Source organism: Aquarana catesbeiana, linkage group LG13 (assembly GCF_042186555.1).
Source record: "Aquarana catesbeiana isolate 2022-GZ linkage group LG13, ASM4218655v1, whole genome shotgun sequence".
In the NCBI taxonomy this organism is placed as follows: domain Eukaryota; kingdom Metazoa; phylum Chordata; class Amphibia; order Anura; family Ranidae; genus Aquarana; species Aquarana catesbeiana.
In genome coordinates, this window is record NC_133336.1 from 162,051,885 (window position 1) to 162,075,005 (window position 23,121).

The window sequence follows — 23,121 nt, forward strand, 5'->3', positions numbered from 1 at the left end:
TTCTAGTACTTATTCCAATAGCTATTTAGCCCTAGTCGAGCAGCCTGCTAATTGACCTTAGTTCAGCAGCTTTTGTTGAGCAGGAACCAGCCAAGATTCAAACCGTGTATGGGCAGGCTGAATGTACCAAGTTGATTGATCGATTAACTTGGGTATAACAACCAGCCTGCCGGATTCTCTCACGATTATTGCTAGTGGCTGCTATAGCCGCTAGAAATAATCACTGCCTTCTCCTGGTGTGGATGGCTTCCCCCCCGTGGTTGCAGGAAAGAAACTTGCACCGTTCATGGCCAGCCTTAGTGATTTGTCATTATTTATTCTATTAGCCAATTAGCCTTTTTTTTTTTTTTTTTACAGCAACTTGCAAGAAATAATCACTGTCTTCTCCTGGCGTGGACGGCATCCCCTTTTTAAAGCAACTTGGCTTCTCTTGGTTTTACATTAGTTTACCGGTCTCATTACAGGAATTTGACTCTTATTGTTTTTGTATTTATTCCAGCAGGGGTAATTTAGTCATATTTCAGCAGCTTGATTTTTTTTTTTAGTAGTTATATTAGTTTTATTTCAGCAGCATGGTCTTTCAGGTCTGATTTTGAAGGGTTGACTTAGGCTCTCTGTGGGTTGCAATAGGCCCCTCTTTCTGGCTCCTCTGTGGGTTGAATTAGGCTCTTTGTGGGTGTTCTGTGGGTTGCAATAGGCCCCCTCTTTCCGGATCTTCTGTGGGTTGAATTATGCTCTCTGTGGTTGGAATTAAACTCCTCTCTGAGGGTAGTATTGCACCTCTTTCTCTGGGTGGAATAGTACCCCTTCCTGTGGGTGGAATTAGCCCCTATTCTGTGGGTCTTCTTTAGGTTGAATTAGTCTCTCTGTGGCTAGAATTAGGCGGGCCCCTCTCTGAGGGCAGTATTGCACCCCCTTCTGTCGGTGGATTAGTACCTCTTGCTGTGGGTGGAATTAGGCCCCTTTCTGTGGGTAATATTGTGCCCTTTTCAGCGGGTAGATTTGTGTCCCATTTTAGTGGTTCCATTTGTGAGGAACATGTATGCAGATCTTCTTAGTTGGTATAGTTCACCATCTGTTGGTGTTTCCTAAGAAGTAATTTTATGTGCCCATTTGTTTGGGAGTCCTTAGTCGGACAATGTGCCCATTTGTGTGGTGGGTGGGACGGTGGGGTGGTATAATGCTCAATTGCGTGGGTTTCCCATTGAAGAATATTGGGTGTCGAGGAGTAACAGAGTGCTCATTTTTTAAAGTGTTATATGTAAATTGTTCATTTTAAGGATCATATACATAACTGCTATGTAAAGACCACTGTGTCCATTTTTGTTTTAGTTGTATATTTCCTACATGTCGTGCTGCAATAGTTAAAATTGCTGGAAATGAATAAATGAACGAAACAAAAAAAAGATAATGAATTTGACTTTGATTCATTTTTAATCAAGCGTACATTGTTATTTGTTTAAATGTGTTGTGTTTACTAATTGTTGTTTAACTCGCAGCCTAATGTACAGCATCAGGATCAGCTCCTTGGTCAGCCTAAACTTCCGTAGAGCCTCACCCTCTGTGAAGTTGTCCAGCAGGGTCCTCTCCACAAAATGTCACAGAGCCATCTCCATAGTCCTCCTCCTCCATCTCTGATGCCTTCTGAGCAAGTTAAATTGGAAAATATTGCATTTAAAAAGCTCCATAGCTGTAATGCTGCTGAGCACGCTCTCTCATCTCCCAATCACTCCAACAGGAAATACTGTACTGGTTACCGCCACCAAAAGGGCGGTGTTAAATACCGTGACTTTTTTTAGTTCCTGTTCTGTTTGTGAGTTGGACTTAGTGCACGATTTGCGATGTTTACTGACAATTTTTTTTTCGATATGTACTGCTTTTTTTTTTTCTAAAGAATTGGACTTTGTTTACCAAATGTGATAATTTATGCAAATGAGTAGCATGGTACCCTTATCGCAAGCGGTAATGTTTAGTGAATTGACCCCTATGTAACCTCAAGTACACTATGGGGGCTATTTACTAAAGGAAAATCCACTTTGCACTGCAAGTGCACTTGGAAGTAAAGTCGCTGTAGATCCGAGGGGGACATGCAAGGAAAATAAAAAACAGCATTTTAGCTTGCACATGATTGGATGATAAAATCAGCAGAGCTTCCACTCATTTCAGATCTACCCCTTAGATTTACAGTGACTGCGCTTCCAAGTGCACTTTCAGTGCAAAGTGGATTTGCCTTTCGTAAATAACCCCCCAATGTATAAAATACCGATGCCTAGAATTCATCTGTAACTGTTGGTGTACTTGTTATTCCTGCCACTAGATGTCACCACACTTCCTTAGTTTGCTGCATGGAAACAAATCTAGCTAGGAACCTTTCTTAATGCATTTCTGTGGATGGGGAAGCTTTAGACTGCTGCTCCTTTGTCATATAAAAACACAGCACAGCTGAATGGTAAGTGATGTCTGTAGGCTCTGGGAGCTGTGCACTTCCTCTCTTATGTAGATTCTGTTCATTTTTATCAGCCAGCTATCATTAATATGTGGATGATACAAAGGAGGGATATGTGGGGTTTGCTCTGTAGATGAGGAGCAGTTAGTAGCTGACATATATCCATTCACCCTGATAAAGATCTTATGAGTTCTCAGAGGTGGACTGAGGGGAGATAGTGTTGTTTTTTGATAAAACCTTTGTTTATTTTTAATGGTGGGGTTGATTTTAGGCTTTCTACCTTTGCCAACTTTTTGAATGGCAGCTTACACTGTCATCAGCGGTATTCAGAGGAGGGAAATCATTGCGCACTCTATTCCTCCTAACTTAAAGTGGAGTTCCACTTCTAAAATTATTTTTGCATTATTCAGCTGCATTAAAAACAATTAATAACATTTGGTAAAAAAAAAAAATTTTTACTCACTTTTTCATGACTGTTGCTGGGGGTCCCTCGTAATTTGCCTCTTCCTCTCCCTGGCGCCTGACATCATTTCCCTCGGCGCCCGTGCTCGCTAGTGCTCCTGGGAGATGCTTGTCATCATTCGCAAGGAGTCAGTGGGGAGCGCCGAAGGGTTTCGTTGCCATCACAACGGGGGCGGGCACTTCCGACGACACCACCCGTTGTGATGGCAATGTCAGAAGTGTACGGCGCATGGGCGAGAACGGCGCGGTGCATGCTGGTCACTCAGCTGCACCAGAGCCCGGAAGATAGTGCTTGTGGGCTTCACATGCCCACAAGCACTATGGAAACTGCCAGCAAAGAGGAATACAAGATATATTCCTCTTTGAAATTGGCAATCGAGCGCAGATTGAGCACAGAAAAGTGAGTGCTCTAAATAATCGTTAGAATCAAAAGATATTAATCCTAAAAAAAAAATTGTTAACAGTGGGAACTCCGCTTTAAAGGGTTAGTTCTCCTTTACCAGAAAACTGCCTATGCAGATGAAGGGCGCCTGTAGATAAAAACAAGCTGGGCAGCTTTGACCAAAGTTGAATCATTCCCTTGCTATAAGTGTAAGCCATTTACATACCCCATGAGGCCTGACTGAAAACTCCCAGGACTTTTCTAAAAGACACCAATGCCTCGTTTCCACTGAGCGGATCGTTTCGGGTCGGTACAGTTTGAATGGTCTAGAATGGTCCGGTCTGTTCTGGTGAGAGTTTCCACTGCAAGTGGGACCACAAGGGGCCATACAGGGTTTAGAAAAAATGCCTCAGCATAGCACAGAAGAGGGTTTTCTGTCAGCCAATCAGTGGAATGTATCGTAGCTCCGCCCTAACTGAACCGTTCCATTTTTTATGGCCCCACATCTGAACCAGGACCCTGAATGGAACGGTTCGGTTCGGTTGTATGGGCCGCTTTCATAATGGAAACACGCAAAATAGCGTACCGAACCGATCCGCTCAGTGGAAACGAGGCACTAGTCATTACTGTTCACCTCCACCATCACAGGAGTGAGCTCTTTCTCTGATTTAACCCCTTCATGCCTAAGCCTTTTTCTGACACTTGTTGCTTACAAGTTAAAATCTGTATTTTTTGCTAGAAAAATACTTAGAACCACCAAACATTATAATTATATATTTTTTTTAGTGGAGACCCTAGAGAATAAAATGTCAATTTTTGAAATATTTTATGTCACACTGTATTTGCGCAGCAGTCTTTCAAATGCAATCTTTTTGGAAGTAATACACTTTTATGAATTAAAAAAAAAAACAGTAAAGTTAGCCCAGTTTTTTCGTATAATGACAGAGGATGTTACGCCAAGTAAATACATACCTAACATGTCATGCTATAAAATTGCACACACTCGTGGAATGGCGACAAACTACAGTACTTAATAATCTCGATAGGTGATGCTTTTAAAATGTCTACAAGTTACAAACTGGTTACAGATGAGATCCTGTGCTAGAATTATTGTTCTCGCTCTAATTATTGCGGGGTACCTCATGTGTGGCTTGAACACTGTTTACCTCTGCAGGCAAAACTTACGCATGCGATCTTTTCTTCGCGCGAGCACGGAGGGATGAAGCTCTTTCAATTTTTTTTTCTTATTTTTACACTGTCCCTTTTTTCATTTCTGATCACTTTTATTGCTGTCACAAGGAATGTAAACATCCCTTGTGACAGTAAGGCTCCGTTCACTCCTAGGTGTATTTGGGCGTTTTTCTGCTCTAAGCCTCAGCTCTTCAAACGCCCAACAAGACAAATCCTATTAATTTGAAAAAAGAAGGGGAGAGTGGTGCGCTTATTCAATATAATGTGCTGTTAACATACAACCTAAAAATAAAATATAGTGCAAAAAAAGTCCCAGTAAAACCATATAGTAGGAATCAGTTTATATAGAGATAGATGTCTCATAGACATAGGGATGAAACTTGCACGCTACTATGTATAGTTTAAAGTAAAAATAGAACATCAAACTCCAATGAATATAGTGAAATAGAAAATCAGAATACACGCAAAAGAATAAAATGAATGTGAACAGCTGCAACCACTTAGTAGTGTACTCAAAATCACTGCATAAACAAATGAAAAAAGAAGGGGGGAGTGGTGCGCTTATAATGTGCTGTTAACATACAACCTAAAAATAAAATAAACTAAAATATAGTGCAAAAAAGTCCCAGTAAAACCAAATGGTAGGAATCAGTTTATAGATAGATAGATGTCTCATAGACTAGTAGCTTGATAGAAGGAAAACAAAACATCAGTCCAACATCGATTGTAAAATTTATAGATTGGCTGCTCACCTCCAACAATGACCAAAAGGTCAAACAAGGCTCATCGTGGATCTACGGAGACTTTCGGGTCCCAAGCAAAGACGAAATGCTGCATGGATTCTTAGCAGCAACACATTCTGCACTCACCACTGGGAAGTTCCATATATAGAGAAAAGCTTGCTCCAAAAAAACTACTACTTCATGTGTAGATAGCACTCAAAGGACACAAAAAACAACCATAATGCAATATAGCTAGATAAAGTAAAACTTGTTTAATAAAAAACTGCTTACATCAAGTAAGAACAAAATCCGGAATATAAAATAGGAGTACCACCACGCTTCCGCAATAGACACCGGAAGTGACGTCACAAGGCCCCATCTGACGCGATGCGTCACTGGTAACTTGACTTCCTCAGGGATAAGAGCCACGTGATGAGCGCCGGGTATTTATGCCCCATCTACACCAGTGGGTTTGCCTTAGTAACAAGTGAGTCATCAGTTCATTTGTGTTCTATGTAATTATGTGGCCAATAAGAAAAAAAAACACCAGTAATTGCTAGAAAACTACCTAGCAACCGAGGCTGATAGGTTGAGTTCAATACAATAAATACAATGATAAAATGCGGACTAATACGGAGATTAAATATAAACATTACATAAATGATTACAAACATTTTATAGACAATCACAATCCACCAAAGGGGTTTAGGAGAGAAAAACACCCCAACTTACATTAAAAATAAAATATGAAATAAAATGCAAAACGAGAGAAAGAGGTGCATTATAGTGACATCTAGTGGGCAAGAGCGATTATGCTGCCAAGTGAATCCTATATGAAAAATGTATGAAGAAGAAGAAGAATGAATGTATGTAAATAACATCTAGTGGGCAAGAACCAGGGCTTTTTTTCAGCAGGAACTAGGGGGAAACTCAGTTTTACCACCTCTGGCTCAGGTCTTCTGCTCCCTGCTCACCACTATCACTTGGTAACACTGAAGTCCAGCTTCTGCGTTTACAAGTGATAGCTTATCTCCCAGTAGCTCCCACAGATCAGATCTCCTGCGCAGATCCAACTGAGTGCCGGACAGGGACAAGGGAGATACAGAAGAGGTGCTCAGGGTTCAGTGCAGTCATGGACAAGTTGTTCTTTAATGTATTGCTCATGGGTGATAAGATCCCACCACAGGCTCATCTTCTTTTCCATAAGGTGGCCACATTTTCTAAAAATACTTTCCATATCTCTGGTGTCTATTGCGGAAGTGTGGTGAGGAGGCGAGTGTGTCACTACTCCCATTTTATATTGTGTATTTTGTTCTTACTTGATGTAAGCAGTTTTTTATTAAACAAGTTTTACTTTATCTGGCAATATTGCACTATGGTTGTTTTTTGTTTCCTTTGAGTGCCATCTACACACAAAGTAGTAGTTTTTTGGAGCAAGCTTTTCTCTGTACATGGAACTACCCAGTGGTGAGTGCAGGATGTGTTGTTGCTAAGAATCCATGCAGCATTTCATCTTTGCTTGGGACCCGAAAGTCTCCGTAGATCCACGATGAGCCTTGTTTGACCTTTTGGTCATTGTTGGAGGTGAGCAGCCAATCTATAAATTTTACAATCGATGTTGGACTGATGTTTTGTTTTCCTTCTATCAAGCTACTGGTCTATGAGACATCTATCTCTATGTAAACTGATTCCTACCATTTGGTTTTACTGGGACTTTTTTTGCACTATATTTTAGTTTATTTTTAGGTTGTATGTTAACAGCCCATTATAAGCGCACCACTCCCCCCTTCTTTTTTCATTTGTTTATACAGTGATTTTGAGTACACTACTAAGTGGTTGCAGCTGTTCACATTCATTTTATTCTTTTGAGTGTATTCTGATTTTCTATTTCACTATATTCATTGGAGTTTGATGTTCTATTTTTACTTTAAACTATGCATAGTAGCGCGCAAGTTTCATCCCTATAACACAAATCCTATTAATTTGTCTCCTGTTCACATCTGAGCGTTCTGTTGCCTAAATCAAAATGCCCATCGCTCAAAAAAGTACATGAGCTTCTTTTTTAGCAGATTACAGGCGTTTTATTTCCTTTACATTGGTGACCTTTTGAATTTCAAAATGCCTGTACAAAAAAGCCTGAAAAAATGCCCGGAAAATAGGCGATGCCTAGATGTGAACAGCGCCTAATAGGCAGTGACAGGTACTCTTTGTGGAGGGATCTGGGGTCTATAAGACCCCAAACCCCTCCTTTGCACTTAAAAGCATTTAAGTTTGGCAGTTTTAAATACTGTAATTTTTAAAAAAATTTGTCGCCTTTAAGTCTTCAATAAACCGGAAGTGATGTCATGACTATTAACCGGGTTACTAGATCCGAGACCCGATCAAAGCCAATATCGGCTTTGTTTGGGTCTCCAGCCAGCTGGGCAGAGCAGCGGGAGGTGGGGATGTCCCCTCCCACTGCTTGGGATAATAGCTGAGCAGCTGCTTAGCCACATCGGTTGTTATCAGGAGAAAGCCGTCCGTAAGCTCTAAAAAACGATATTGGGGTGATGCCTGCAGCTGCAAGCATCACCCCAGTACTACCCCTTTAAGCTGAAGCCGCATATTTGGGTTACGTCGGCGTGAAGGGGTTAAACCCTCTTACATGCGCTTTCTCTCCCCTGATGCTGTAGTGAGCTCAGTGATTGAGAGCTCTCTTCTGTGATGGTGGAGATGAACAGTAACAGCAACATCCTGGAGTTTTTCAGTAAGGCTTTATGAGGTACTTAAATAGCCTACACCTAAAGAAAGGGCATTTTTCAACTCTAGTCAAAGCTGTACAGTTTGTTTTTATCTACAGATGCCCCTTGTCTGCATAGGCAGTTTTTTGGTAGAGGTGAACTACCCCTTTAATTGGAACTAAAGACAAAAATACTTACCTTGCTTCCAGCAGTCCTCTGACGCCCATAAGGTCCCATCTTCTCCCCAGCTTCTGGGTGCCAGTCTTCAGTTATATCGATTGGCTGGTGTGTGATGACTTTAATCCCGCAGAAGCGCAGTCTTCCCATCACACAGGCACTGTGCAAAATGTCAGGTAAGCTGTACATGCGCAGCTCCGTATACATTCTACAAAGGTTGGCGAACAGGCAGGTAAATGTATTTGATGGCCTTATTCACATTGGGTTTATGAATCCATACCCTGTGTGCAGGCCATGTTTACCAGTATGGAGATGCACAGGTGTTCCGTCCATCCCCTTGCAGGCAGTCCCAAAGCTGTCACTTGGGACGCAGTGGCTGCATGGACATGCAACCCAGCGTGTATTCAAGGCTGTGCACCCACACGGACGTCACATTAGGAGCAGCAGTTGTGTCTGTGCAGCCGGTGCGGTCCAATTGACAGCTATAGGACTGCCTACATGGGGGTGGACGGAACACCTGTGCAGCCCCATACTGATAAACATGGCCCTCACTCGGGACATGGATTCATACATCCTGTGTGAACAAGGCCTATTGCAGAAAACACATTGCATGCTTCTTCTGTAATAAAAAGTCTGCCTGTTTGCAGGTTTTTATTTTTCAGCTTTAGTTCCACTTTCAAGAGAAACTTCACCCATTTTTTTTTTTAATTAAGTTAGCAGCTGCAATTACTGTAGTTGCTGACTTTTAAAAGTCAGGTACTTACTGGTCCATGGGTTTCAGCACTGTTTTCCCGCAGCCAATTCCTCTCACCACTGTGGGTCCCCGACACCGCCATCCTGGATTTGGGAGAGGGCTTTGACTTCCTGATGAATGTGTGAGATTGTGTGGCACAGTAAGGCTCAATGCACATCTATGCATGTTGCTTTTGAGCGTTTCTGCAGTGCTTTTTGCGGTGCTTGCCGCGTTTTTGCCGTGATTTGCGTTTTTTCTTTTACACTGTATATAGCTAGTTGCAAAGGAGGGGGCTGGGAAGCTGGCCGCCGCGTCCTTAACAACCAATGAGTCATCAGCTGTCAGCTGGCTTCCCGCTCAATGTACAAAAAAAAATGCCGGCTAAAAAAAAAATTTGTGAAAAAAAACAGCGTGGGGTCCCCCCCCGAGTCCATACCAGACCCTTGGGTCTAGTATGGATTCAGAGGGAACCCCCACACACCAAATTTTTTTTTTAAATGGCGTGGGGGTCCATCCAAATCCAGACTCTTATCCGAGCATGCAGCCCGGCAGGTCAGGAAAGGGAGGGGATGAGCGAGCACCCCCCTGAACCATACCAGGCCGCATGCCCTCAACATGGGGGGATGGGTGCTTTGGGGCGGGGGGGCTCCGCAACCCCCAGCCCAAAGCACCTTGCCCCCATGTTGATGGGGACAAGGGCCTCTTCCTGACAACCCTTGCCCGGGTAGTCGGTGTCTGCGGGCAGGTGGCTTATCGGAATCTGAAAGCCCCCTTTAACAAGGGGGCCCCAGATCCCGCCCCCCCCATGTGAATGTGTATGGGGTACATTGTACCCCTACCCATTCACAAAAAAAAGTAGTGTAGTGTTAAAAAATACAGTAGACAGTTTTTGACAAGTCTTTTATTAAAAATCTTCTTTTTCTTCTCCGCTTCTTCCTCCGGTCTTCCTCCATCTTCATCCTCTGGTCTTCTCCTTCCCCCCCAGCAGCTCCACCCCCCCACAATTAGAATCACTCCCTAGGACACACAGTTAACCCCTTGATACTGCTATAGCAGGCGCGCGAGGCGCGTTGCCGGAACCCACGATGTCCACCGGCCACCCGCAATCGCGCCACAGAGAGCCAGAACGGGGATGTGTCAATGTAAACAAACAGATCCCCGTTCTGACAGGGGAGTACAGAGTGATCGTCTGTTCCTAGTGATCAGGAACAACGATCTCTCTATACTCCCTGTCAGTACACTCCCCCCACAGTTAGAAACACCTCCCTAGGCAACGCTTAACCCCTTCATCGCCCCCTACTGTTAACCCATTCCCTGCCAGTGTCATTTCTACAGTAATCATTGCATTTTTATAGCACTGATCGCTATCAATGGTCCCAAAAACGTGTCAAAATGGTCCGATCTGTCCCCCACAATGTCGCAGTCCTAATAAAAATCGCAGATCACCATCATTACTAGTAAAAAATAAAAAATAATAAAAATGCCATAAATATAGCCTCTATTTTGTAGACGCAATAACTTTTGCGCAAACCAATCAATATACGCTTATTGCAGTTTTTTTGTTTTTTTTTACCAAAAATATGTAGAAGCATACATATTGGCCTTGACTGAGGAAGAAATTTGTTTTTAAAAACATTTTTGGGGACATTTATTATAGCAAAAAGTAAAAAAATATTGTTTTTATTTTTTTCAAAATTGTCGCTATTTTTTTGTTTATAGCGCAAAAAATAAAAATCACAGAGATGATCAAATACCACCAAAAGAAAGCTCTATTTGTGGGGAAACAATGACATTTTAAAACAGAGTTTATAGCAGCATTCAAAAAGCAAAACATGTATTTTATTTCAACATGGGTTGTACACTGTTCACTCCTGGAGCCCCAGAGCCATAGTCAGAGGTGACACCGGAAGTAACCAGAGTCCATGGTACTGGGTCAGGTCCCCTAAAAAGACCTACAGGCACGACTGACTCTGTTTGTTATAAGGCAAAAGGGTCCAACCCATTTGGTGAGTCTCGAATTTACACTACCCCCAAGAGGTGGATCACCACAGTATTGGGACTTGGAGCACTATCTGGCACTTTCTGGCACACAGAAAAGGACTATTTGCACTATACCATTATAGGCACTTTAAATATATTGCACTGTTGTCACTTTATAATTTATTCATTTTTTAACATTTGTTTATTAACCACTTGCTTACTGGGCACTTAAACCCCCCTCCTGTCCAGACCAATTTTCAGCTTTCAGCGCCGATGCACTTTGAATGACAATTGCGCGGTCATGCTACACTGTACCCAAATGAAATTTTTATCATTTTTTCCCACAAATAGAGCCTTATTTGATCACCTCTGCGGTTTTTATTTTTTGTTAAAAAAAATTTAAAAAGACCAAATTTAAACTTTTTTTTTTTTTTTTTTTTTTTTTATACAATTTTGCAAACAGGTAATTTTTCTCCTTCATTGATGTACGCTGATGAGGAGGCACTGATGGGCACTGATAGGTGGCAGCGATGGGCACTGATGGGTGGCAATAATGGGCACTGATCGGTTACACTGATAGGCAGCCAGTGGCGTAGCGTGGGTTGTCAGCGCCCGGGGCAAGGCAAGTAATTTGCGCCCCCCCCCAGCGGACTTTTAGCTCTCCCTGAGTCCCTTCAAATACAATAGTACTGACCTACCTGAATCCTATACTGACCACTACACTGAGAACTACACTACATTGTCCACTACACTGACCACTATACTATACTGACCACTATACTATACTGACCACTATATTACACTGACCACCATACTACACTGTCCACTACACTGTCCACTACACTGTCCACTATACTACACTGTCCACTATACTACATTACACTGTCCACTATACTACACTACACTTGACCACCATACTATACTGACCACCATACTACACTGTCCACTATACTGACCACCATACTACACTGACCACTATACTATACTGTCCACTATACTACATTATACTGACCACCATACTACACTGACCACTATACTACACTGACCACCATACTACACTGACCACCATACTACACTGACCACTATACTACACTGACCACCATACTACGCTGACCACCATACTACACTGACCACTATACTACACTGACCACTATACTACATTATACTGACCACCATACTACACTGACCACTATACTACACTGACCACCATACTACACTGACCACCATACTACACTGACCACCATACTACACTGACCACTATACTACACTGACCACTATACTACACTGACCACCATACTACACTGACCACCATACTACACTGACCACTATACTGACCACCATACTACACTGACCACTATACTACACTGACCACCATACTACACTGTCCACTATACTGACCACTATACTACACTACACTGTCCACTATACTACACTGTCCACTATACTACATTACACTGTCCACTATACTACACTACACTTGACCACCATACTACACTGACCACTATACTACACTATACTGACCACCATACTACACTGACCACTATACTACACTATACTGACCACCATACTACACTGACCACTATACTACACTGACCACCATACTACACTGACCACTATACTACACTGACCACCATACTACACTGACCACCATACTACACTGACCACCATACTACACTGACCACTATACTACACTGACCACTATACTACACTGACCACCATACTACACTGACCACCATACTACACTGACCACTATACTACATTATACTGACCACTATACTACACTGACCACTATACTACACTGACCACTATACTACACTGACCACCATACTACACTGACCACCATACTACACTGACCACTATACTACACTGACCACTATACTACACTGACCACTATACTACACTGACCACTATACTACACTGACCACTATACTACACTGACCACTATACTACACTGACCACTATACTACACTGTCCACTATACTACACTATACTGACCACCATACTACACTGACCACTATACTACACTGACCACCTTACTACACTGACCACCTTACTACACTGACCACCATACTACACTGACCACCATACTACACTGTCCACCATACTACACTATACTGACCACCATACTACACTGACCACTATACTACACTGTCCTCCATACTACACTGTCCACCATACTACACTGACCACTACACTACACTGACCACTACACTACACTGATCACTATACTACACAATACTGACCACCATACTACACTGTCCACTATACTACACTATACTGACCACCATACTACACTGACCACTATACTACACTGACTACTATACTACACTGTCCACTATACTACACTATACTGACCACCATACTACACTGTCCACCATACTACACTGACCACCATACTACACTGACCACCATACTACACTGACCACCATACTACACTGACCACCATACTACACTGACCACCATACTACACTGACCACCATACTACACTATCCACTATACTACACTGTCCACTACACTAACCACTACACTACACTGTCCACTATACTACACTATACTGACCACCATACTACACTGTCCACTATACTACACTGACCACCATACTACACTGACCACCATACTACACTGACCACCATACTACACTGTCCACCATACTACACTGTCCACCATACTACACTGACCACCATACTACACTGACCACTATACTACACTGTCCACTACACTAACCACTACACTGACCACTATACTACACTACACTGACCACTACACTAACCACTACACTGACCACTATACTACACTACACTGACCACTACACTAACCACTACACTGACCACTATACTACACTACACTGTCCACCATACTACACTGTCCACCATACTACACTGACCACCATACTACACTGACCACCATACTACACTGTCCACCATACTACACTGACCACCATACTACACTGTCCACTATACTACACTGTCCACTACACTAACCACTACACTGACCACTATACTACACTACACTGACCACCATACTACACTGTCCACTATACTACACTGTCCACTATACTACACTGTCCACTATACTACACTGACCACCATACTACACTGTCCACTATACTACACTACACTGACCACTATACTACACTGACCACCATACTACACTGTTCACTACACTAACCACTACACTGTCCACTATACTACACTGACCACCATACTACACTGTCCACTATACTACACTATACTGACCACTACACTAACCACTACACTGACCACTATACTACACTACACTGACCACTACACTAACCACTATACTACACTACACTGACCACCATACTACACTGTCCACTATACTACACTGACCACCATACTACACTGTCCACCATACTACACTGACCACCATACTACACTGTCCACTACACTATACTGTCCACTATACTACACTATACTGACCACCATACTACACTGTCCACTATACTACACTGTCCACTATACTACACTATACTGACCACCATACTACACTGTCCACTACACTACACTGACCTCCATACTAAACTACACTATACTGACCACTATGCTAACCACTATACTATACTACACTAACCACTATACTATACTACACTAACCACTATACTGACCACTATACTACACTATACTGTCCACTACACTGCCCCCCATAGTGACACTACACTGTCCTGCCTACAGTCTCTCTCTCTCGCCCTCCTCCCAGTAACAAGACTCTCACTTACCTTCTTATCCTGGCTGCATCGATCCGGATGAGGAGGAGAACACAGCGGCGGCTCACTTTCTTCTCTCCCCTGCGCTCTGCTTGCTGCCATGTTCAGTATCCAGCGCCCTGTGATTGGGCATATGGGGGTCATGTGAGGAGGCGGGGCGCCTCACATGACCCCCATACACCCAATCACAGGGCGCGGGACACTTAACATGGTGGCCGGAGCCCGGGGACACAAAATTAGAAATTAGGAGGAGGCAGCCAGTGACACATACTGGCGCCCCCCTAAATATCGCGCCCGGGGCCACGGCACCCCCTGCACCCCCCACGCTACGCCACTGTAGGCAGCACTGCTAGGTGGCACTGATTGGCACCACTGGTGGGCATTGATAGGTGGCACTCATGGGCATTGATAGGTAGCACTGGTGGGCACTGTGGGCACTGGCAGGGGGTACTGGTGGGCACAGATGAGGCATAATTGCCTCTTCCTCTTCGGGACCGATGTTACTTGCAGATAAGATACTGAGCTTTTGTTTACATCATGTGATCAGCTGTCATTGGCTGACAGCTGATCACGTGGTAAGGGGTCGGGACTGGCCCCTTACTCGGATCTGTGATCACCTGAGTTTCAGTGACTCGGTGATCACAGCACGTACCGCAAGCGCCCTGCAGGGGGCGCGTGCACAGGGGAGGCCATCACATGACGGCCTCCTGGAAATTCAACGCGCGCTGTGGCTGTCATTCGGCTATAGCGTGAAAGGCAAGTGGTTAATTTATGCACTGTAATATATGATGTAATATTGTCACCTTATTATTCAATTTAATCTATTGGTATACAACTATTTAGTTGGTATAAGGATCCACTTCCATTATATTTAGTATCAGCCACCGGGATTGTGTGTTAAATACTCCGGTTTCCTCCCACACTCCAAAGACATGCTGGTAGGTTAATTGGATCCTGTCAAAATTGGCCCTAGTATAGGTATGAATGTGAGTTAGGGACCTTAGATTGTAAGCTCCTTGAGGGTATAGGGACTGATGTGAATGTATAATATATATGTAAAGCGCTGCGTAAATTGACGGCGCTATATAAGTACCTGAAATAAATAAAATAAATAAATAAAACTGACAGGCAGGAGTCTGAGAGCATTGGTGCGGCTTTGCTGCCGCCTGATCGATCGCACACCCCCCCGGTACAGGCGCTACCCCCCCCACTCTGGTGCCCCACCATACTTACTAGGCTCCGCTTGCCCATTGGCGGGCCCGGGATCTCCATGGTGGGTGCCGGTGGGTAGAGGGGAAGGAGAAGAATGGACACACTTTTAGACCCTGCATATCTCAATAAAGAGAACCTTGTCCCCTATGTGATTAAAAAAAAGTTAAGTAAGAAAACTGCAAAAAAATAAAGTTACACCCAAGCATATAAACCCCCCCCAAATTTTCTAGCCCCCCCCCCCATAAACACGCGCACGAACGTAAATGCATGCGTCATAATTACATAGTAGGCGAGGTTGAAAAAAGACACTTGTTCAACCTATGTGTGTGATTATATGTCAGTATTACATTGTATATCCCTGTATGTTGCGGTTGTTCAGGTGCTTATCTACCGTAATAGTTTCTTGAAATTATCGATGCTCCCCACTGAGACCACCGCCTGTGGAAGAGAATTCCACATACATCCTTACTGCTCTTACGGTAAAGAACCCTCTATGCGTCAGGGCACTTACATGTGAAAACGTCGATTGCGATACACATGTAACATATCGCCTCACGTGCCGGAATGAGAGCAATAATTCTAACACAATACCTCCTCCGTAACACTAAACTGATACCTAAAGGGGACTTTTGAAGCGTCGCCTATAGAAAATATAGGGTACTGAAGTTTGTTGCCATTTCACGGGCACAGATAAATTTAAGGTTTGGCATGTTGGGTATCTGTTTACTCGGTGCAACTTCATCTTTTTTATTTTACAAAAAATTTGGGTATTGCGTTTGTTTGCCCTAAAATTCATAATAGTGTGTTTTTTACTGAAATTTTGCGTTTCCTAGACCTTTGTGGTAATATCATGTGACAAAAAATTGCAACTACCACTATTTTATTCTCTAGGGTGTCTGCTTTCAGAAAATATATAATATTTGTGGATTTTGTGTAATCTTCAGGCCTAAAATGATTTTTTAAACATGTGTGCAAAAAACACAAAAACGGAGCTGGCAGCGAAAGGGTTAAAAGCCTTTACAATTGAAAGCAGGGGAAGGCAACCTTAAAAAGGTGAAATTTACCTGAACTACATGGGAGAAGTCTAAGATCACCGCACAGTGTTGCCGTGTCCCCTCCTCACACATTCAAATCTCTAATTGCCATACTACCGTGTGTCCCAATAGTGTGCATTGCACACACACACTGCCTGCTGCACTTGTGAATGAGTCTTCAGTAGCATTTGGCAGCGGCACCCTTAAGGCTTGTTCACACGTAAAGTTGTGGGGTGGTAAAACCCTGTGGCTGAGTCGCGGTTTTACCGCCCTCAATCCCTACCCCCTTTTAGCTGCTGAGGCAGCAGCCAAAAGGTGTACACATGCTGCAGCAGGCATTAAGCCCCCTGTTGCTTTTCGTGGGTGCTACCGCCTGCCATTTGCGGCCCATTGAAGTAAATGGGGCCACTCTGCAAGCGCCCTGCAACTGCATGCTTCTGCGGGGTCCAAGGGGTTAAAGCAGGTGGTGAGAAAGCAACACAACGCTGCCTGCTTTAACCCCTTGTTTGCTGGGCACTTGCAGAGCGGCCTCATTCACTTGAATGGGTTATGCTTGGCAGGTGCTACACCCACCAACCAAGATAGGGTGTATAACTCTAATGCCCTGTACACACGGTTGGACATTGATCAGACATTCCGACAACAAAATCCTAGGATTTTTTCCAATGCATGTTGGCTCAAACTTGTCTTGCATACACACGGTCACACAAAGTTGTCGGAAAATCCGATCATTCTGAACGCGGTGACGTAAAACACGTACGTTGGGACTATAAACGGGGCAGTGGCCAATAGCTTTCATCTCTTTATTTATTCTGAGCATGCGTGGCACTTTGTGCGTCGGATTTGTGTACACATGATCGGAATTTCCGACAACGGATTTTGTTGTCGGAAAATTTTATAGCCTGCTCTCAAACTTTGTGTCGGAAAATCCGATAGAAAATGTGTGATGGAACCCACACACGGTCGGACTTTCCGACAACAAGGTCCTATCACACATTTTCCGTCGGAAAATCCGATTGTGTGTACAGGGCATTACTGCGGCTGCGACATGTGTACACCCCTGGCCACTGCAGCTAAAAGGGGTCCAGTTGGGGCAGGGGTGATAAAAACATGCCATAACTATGGAGTTTTACCACCTCCCAAACTGCAGGATTAAGGCTTTCACACTGATGTGCTGTGGTTTACCTACACAGCGGGTGCACTGCAGTACATCTGCAACTTTCCTGGGTTAGCTGTGCTTTGCCTTAGGCCCCTTTCACACGGGGCTGTCCGTTTTTACTACTCCGCTTGCTCAGCGGGGATCGCTCTGTTGATTCACGCTGAGCCGGCGGATGACAAGTCCGTCTCTGCACTCTGTGCATGGACGGACCTGTCAGAGAGTCTGCTCTCCCCTATGGGGGGATCATATGATTACGGACCGCCTGTCAGTTTTTATCCGATCCGCCGTACGGATGGAAAATAGGACATCCATCCATCTGGATTTTGCGGAGCAGATCGGGGCGTATCGGATGTCAGCGGACATGTCACCGCTGCCATCAGACACTCCATAGAGCTGTATGGAGCGACCGTTCAGATCCGCCTGAAAAAACTGACAGGTGGATCTGAACGGTCCGCATGTGTGAAAAGGGCCTTAGACTTCTAATATATCCTGCAGGTGTGGTGCACTTCCAGAAAGTGCAGGATAAAATAGAAGTCTATGGCTAAACACAGCATACCCACAGGAAAGTTGCCTGTACACTGCACTGCACCCGCGGTGTGGGTAAACCGCAGCACATCAGTGTGAAAGCAGCCCTATATTATTATGCCCAGTGTATTGCTTCACAGTGACCTAAAGATCTCTTCTTTCCTGCTGCTGGCACCACACTGGAGACCACTAGAAGGGATAAGAGCTGGAGTGCAGTTGGTATTACTCTGCATGGAATAGGAGCGGGATGGGAGCCAGCACTACAGAGGAGGCATCAGCTTATGCGGCTCTTGCTCTCTACTACAGCTTCAGCTTTACAAGTAGTCTTCTGCATTGCAGTCTGTTTGATGCTCTGAAATGGTGAGTCAGCAAGCCCAGGTTTAGAGTTAACTCTGATTTCCTGTCCAATATTCACAACTACAGCGCTATACTTCCAGAACTGGAAATGAAGATCCCAGAATGCAGGGTGTTCTGTGAATGGACAAGGGGAGAGGAGAGGCAGGTGAATGACAGAATCTCCCCTTGTCCAGTCAGCGAACACAATGCATTCTTCACTGTCCTTCTCTCTGACAGCAATTACCTATTATTAAAGCAGCTAAGGGTAATTCTCCACTCACATTCGGTCAAATAATAGAAAAATACCTATTTTGCAAGTGACTTTGCAAGTTCATCTAGAGGGTTATTTATCTCTTTGCATTCTGTGCATGGAGCTGTCTGCTTTTATTAGGGCAGATCAGAATTGTAACTAGCCACAAATAAGATGACATACTAGGTACTAAGTAGATGGTTTTTGTTACTTGCTTATTTATTCCTACTACTGACACCTCTTGTGAATATTTTCATTGTAGGTACAGAAAATGTGTGCCGGAGTACAGATAACATTTGGGATGACTAATGATCAGTAGCAGAAGTTTCACTAGAATATTATGGATGAACACAATGGTAAGTGAGACGATATGGGCAAGCATGGCTGAAAATAACTAAAAATGATGACATTCGCTTAGTAGAGAACAGTCTTGATAACCGCAAAAAGCAATTGCTTATATAATATATATATAGCTATAGATAGACAGTATATATTGGTGTGGGACATTTGGGCATTCTGCTTTCAGTGGTTTACATTACGATAATCATGTTAAAGCGGAGTTCAACCCAAAAGTGGAACTTGTGCTCATCTGATTCCTCCCCCCCCGGTGCCACAATTGGCACTTTTCGGGGGTGGGAGGGGGGACCGGATACCCGTCTCAGGTATCCTTTCCCACTTTTGGGAGCCTCAGCTGCAGCTATTGACGTCACCGCTGGGGCTCCCTCCTCCTCCCTCCTCCTTCCCCTGTCGCCAGGGCCAGTAGAAGAGAGGAGCGGGCCTCGCGCATGCGCAATAGGGTTCCCAGCGTGAAGCCGAAAGGTTGATGGAAACATTAGCTGCGGTGGCGACATCGCTGGACTCCAGGATAGGTAAGTGTCCTATTATTAAAAGTCCACAGCTGCAGTATGTGTAGCTGCTGATTTTAAATTCTTTTTTTTTTGGGCGGACCTCCGCTTTAAGTTGATCCGTTTCTAAAAAAAAATTAAAAATGGAATGTTGAAGGACTATGATTTTCCTTTAACCACTTCAATACGGGGCACTTTTACCCCCTTCCTGCTAAAAAAAATTAAAAAAAGACACAAAATCTTGAAAAAAAAATTTTTTTCATCGTTTCTGTTATAACATTTTGCAAATAAGTAATTTTTCTTCTTCACTGATGTGCACTGATAGGCTGCACTGATTGGCACTGATGGGGCTGCGCTGATAATCAAGGTACTGATGATCAGTGCTCTGATTTTCAGTGTAAACATTGTGCTGACAGGCGGCTCTCCTATTATCACACAGGCACAGCGTTGGAGGAAAGGAATGCCAATAGCCAGCAAGTCGGTTTACATGTGATCAGCTGTGATTAGACTCAGCTGATCACATGGTAAAGGACTGCTGTGATTGGTCCTATACAAAGATTTGTGATCAGCTGTGTCCAAAGTGGGGCGGGGTTCTGGGAGGATGTCTATGGACGCTCCTCCAGGAATTGGAAGCCCGCGCTGTAGCCGTCTTTTGGCTATAGCACAGGTGGGAAGTAGTTAAGGTTTTAACTCTCAGCTCCTTTAATGCCTGCTTGAAAATAAAACCTATGATTGAGCAGTAAGCGCCAGGAACCCATTTCTTGCTTTGAAAGTTCAGTTCATGGATGGTAGTGACTCGCCTAACATACTGCAAGTTTGTTAGGGCTTTCTGAATGTTCTGTAGTTCAGTTGTGTGCAGTGGGTATTCTTTTCCCTCATTTAGGCTTGGCACATGGTTGTCAGTGCTAGTAGTTGGCTGACAAGTGACAATCCTTCCTAATGCCGCGTACACACGGTCGGACTTTCCGGCATACTTGGTCCGGCGGACCAGAGTGTGCCGGACAATCCGCCCGTGTGTGGGCGGCGGCGGACTTCTTCCCAAAAGCCCGCCGGACCTAGATTTTAAACATGTTTGAAATCTTTCCGTCGGACTCAGTTTCGGGCGGAAAGTCCGCTCGTGTGTGTGCTGGTCCGACGGAAAGCCCGCTCGTGTGTAGGCTGGTCCGACAGACCAAATACGACACGAGGGGATGGTATTGCATCTCGCGCTCGCTGCAATAGGAAAAACAAATCTTCCTATTGCGGCGAGCGCGGGGCATACCAGGCCCTTAGATCTGGTTCAGGAGGGGGGGGGGCGCTCGCTCGTCCCCACCCCCTTTCCTGACCGGCCAGGCTGCGTGCTCGGATCGGGGTCTGGTATGGATCTTAGGGGGACCCCACGCCGTTTTTTCGGCGTAGCGGGGTTCCCCTTTATAATCCATACCAGACCTAAGGGCCTGGTATGCCCCGCGACGGGGCTAGCAAGGTGTCAATCTCGCCGATAAAAGCGGCAAGATTGACATCCTTTTCTAGTCCCGTCGCACCTGAGTCACGTTCAAAATGAACGGACTTGTCCGTGTGTGGGCAAGTCCGTTCATTCTGAAAGTCCGCCGGAACTCCGGCGAAAGTCCGTCGGAAAGACGGGCGGACTTAGCCCGCCGGAAAGTCCCGGCGTGTGTGGGCAAGTCCGTCCGTTTTAAAGTCCGGCGCACCTGGCGGACAAAGTCCGTCGGAAAGTGTGCCGGACCAAGTAGGATAGAAAGTCCGCTCGTGTGTACGCGGCATTAGATATTTGCATAGTTAGTCTGGTTGAAAAGACACAAGTCCATCCAGTTCAACCCAGAGAGAAAAAAACACACACACACAAACCTCTATATACACAATCCTATACTCACAGCTGATCCAGGGGAAGGCAATCAAAACCCCAATAAAGCATGATCTAATTTTTTGATCCCCTTAGAGGCAATTCAATATTCCCTGGATCAACTTCACCTATAAATTTAAGTATACAATTATATTTTGAGCATTTAGGAAAGAATCCAGTGCCAGATATTGAAGTGGTAAAAGTGTTAAAGTGAATAACTCTACGCCAAGTTCACTATATGGACCCCTTATGTATTTGTACATGTTGATCATATCCCTCCTTAATCTCCTCTTCTCAAGAGAGAACACATTCATCATCATCTTTCATCATAGCTGAGCTCCTCCTATCAGTTTGGTTTCCCTTCTCTGCACTTTCTGTAGTTCCCTGATATCCTTTTTGAGAACTGGTGCCCAAAACTGAACTGCATATTGCAGATGAGGTCTTACTAATGATTTATACAGGGGTAACATTATGTCTCTTTCTCTGCCGTCCATACCTCTTTTAATACAAGAAAGACATTTGCTTACTTTGGAAACCGCAGCTTGGCATTGCATGTTTCAGTACAGTTTGGACTTTTTATGTCATTTAAGGATTTTGAGCGCAACTTTTTCTGTTCCATTGTTGTCTATTTTGTTATAGCTCACATTTTATTGTTGCTGCTTTTTATTCGTTTATTCACAAAAGCGCAGTATTGTTTTGTTGTTTTTCCTATTGCATGCTTTTATTATGATCTACCAGAGCACCCAGATCCTTCCCCACCATTGATTTCCCTCAGTTGTACTCCCCCTAGTATGTATGGTGCATGCATATTCTTAGCCCCCAAGTGCATAACTTTACATTTATCAACGTTAAACCTCATTTGCCATACAGTTGCCCAATTAAACAGTGCATTGAGGTCACTTTGTAAGTTGGAGATATCCTGAAAGGATGTTATTCCACTGCATAGCTTGTTGTCATTTGCAAGGACTGAAATGGTACTTTTAATCCCAGACCCTATATCATTTATAGATATTTTAAAACGTAAGGGTCCCAACAATGAACCTTGGGATACACCACTATTTACCTTAGGCAATTTAGAGTATGAATCATTAACCACTACTTTCTGAATATGGTCTTTTAGCTAGTTTCTTCTGGGCTTGTGATTACGTTATGGAGTGCTATATAAGAGTGCACCATTGCTTGCTTTACTATTTGTACAATTTTCAATAAAAAAATTTAAAAACAAAGAGTGCACCATAATACATATACAACTGGAGACCTGGTTTCTGCTTTTTGGGTTGCCATGAGAATGTTGTTTTTTATCTCTTTTGCCGTAAGCTGAATGCCAGGCATGTCCTTCAATTGAAATATATCCCCTTGAAGCTACAATGGATACGGATC

At 43.9% G+C, this 23,121-nt stretch overlaps 1 protein-coding gene across 1 annotated transcript in view; it reads left to right on the forward strand.

Moving 5' to 3' along the window:
* The first annotated feature begins 2,387 nt into the window (after positions 1-2,387).
* Positions 2,388-23,121, forward strand: part of LOC141116422 (uncharacterized) — a 33,425-nt gene continuing 12,691 nt past the window's right edge. The window contains exons 1-2 of the mRNA XM_073608684.1: positions 2,388-2,449; positions 19,316-19,409. Coding sequence (XP_073464785.1) covers positions 19,394-19,409 — 16 coding nt within the window. The 5' untranslated portion in view covers positions 2,388-2,449; positions 19,316-19,393. The remainder of the gene's footprint in view (positions 2,450-19,315; positions 19,410-23,121) is intronic.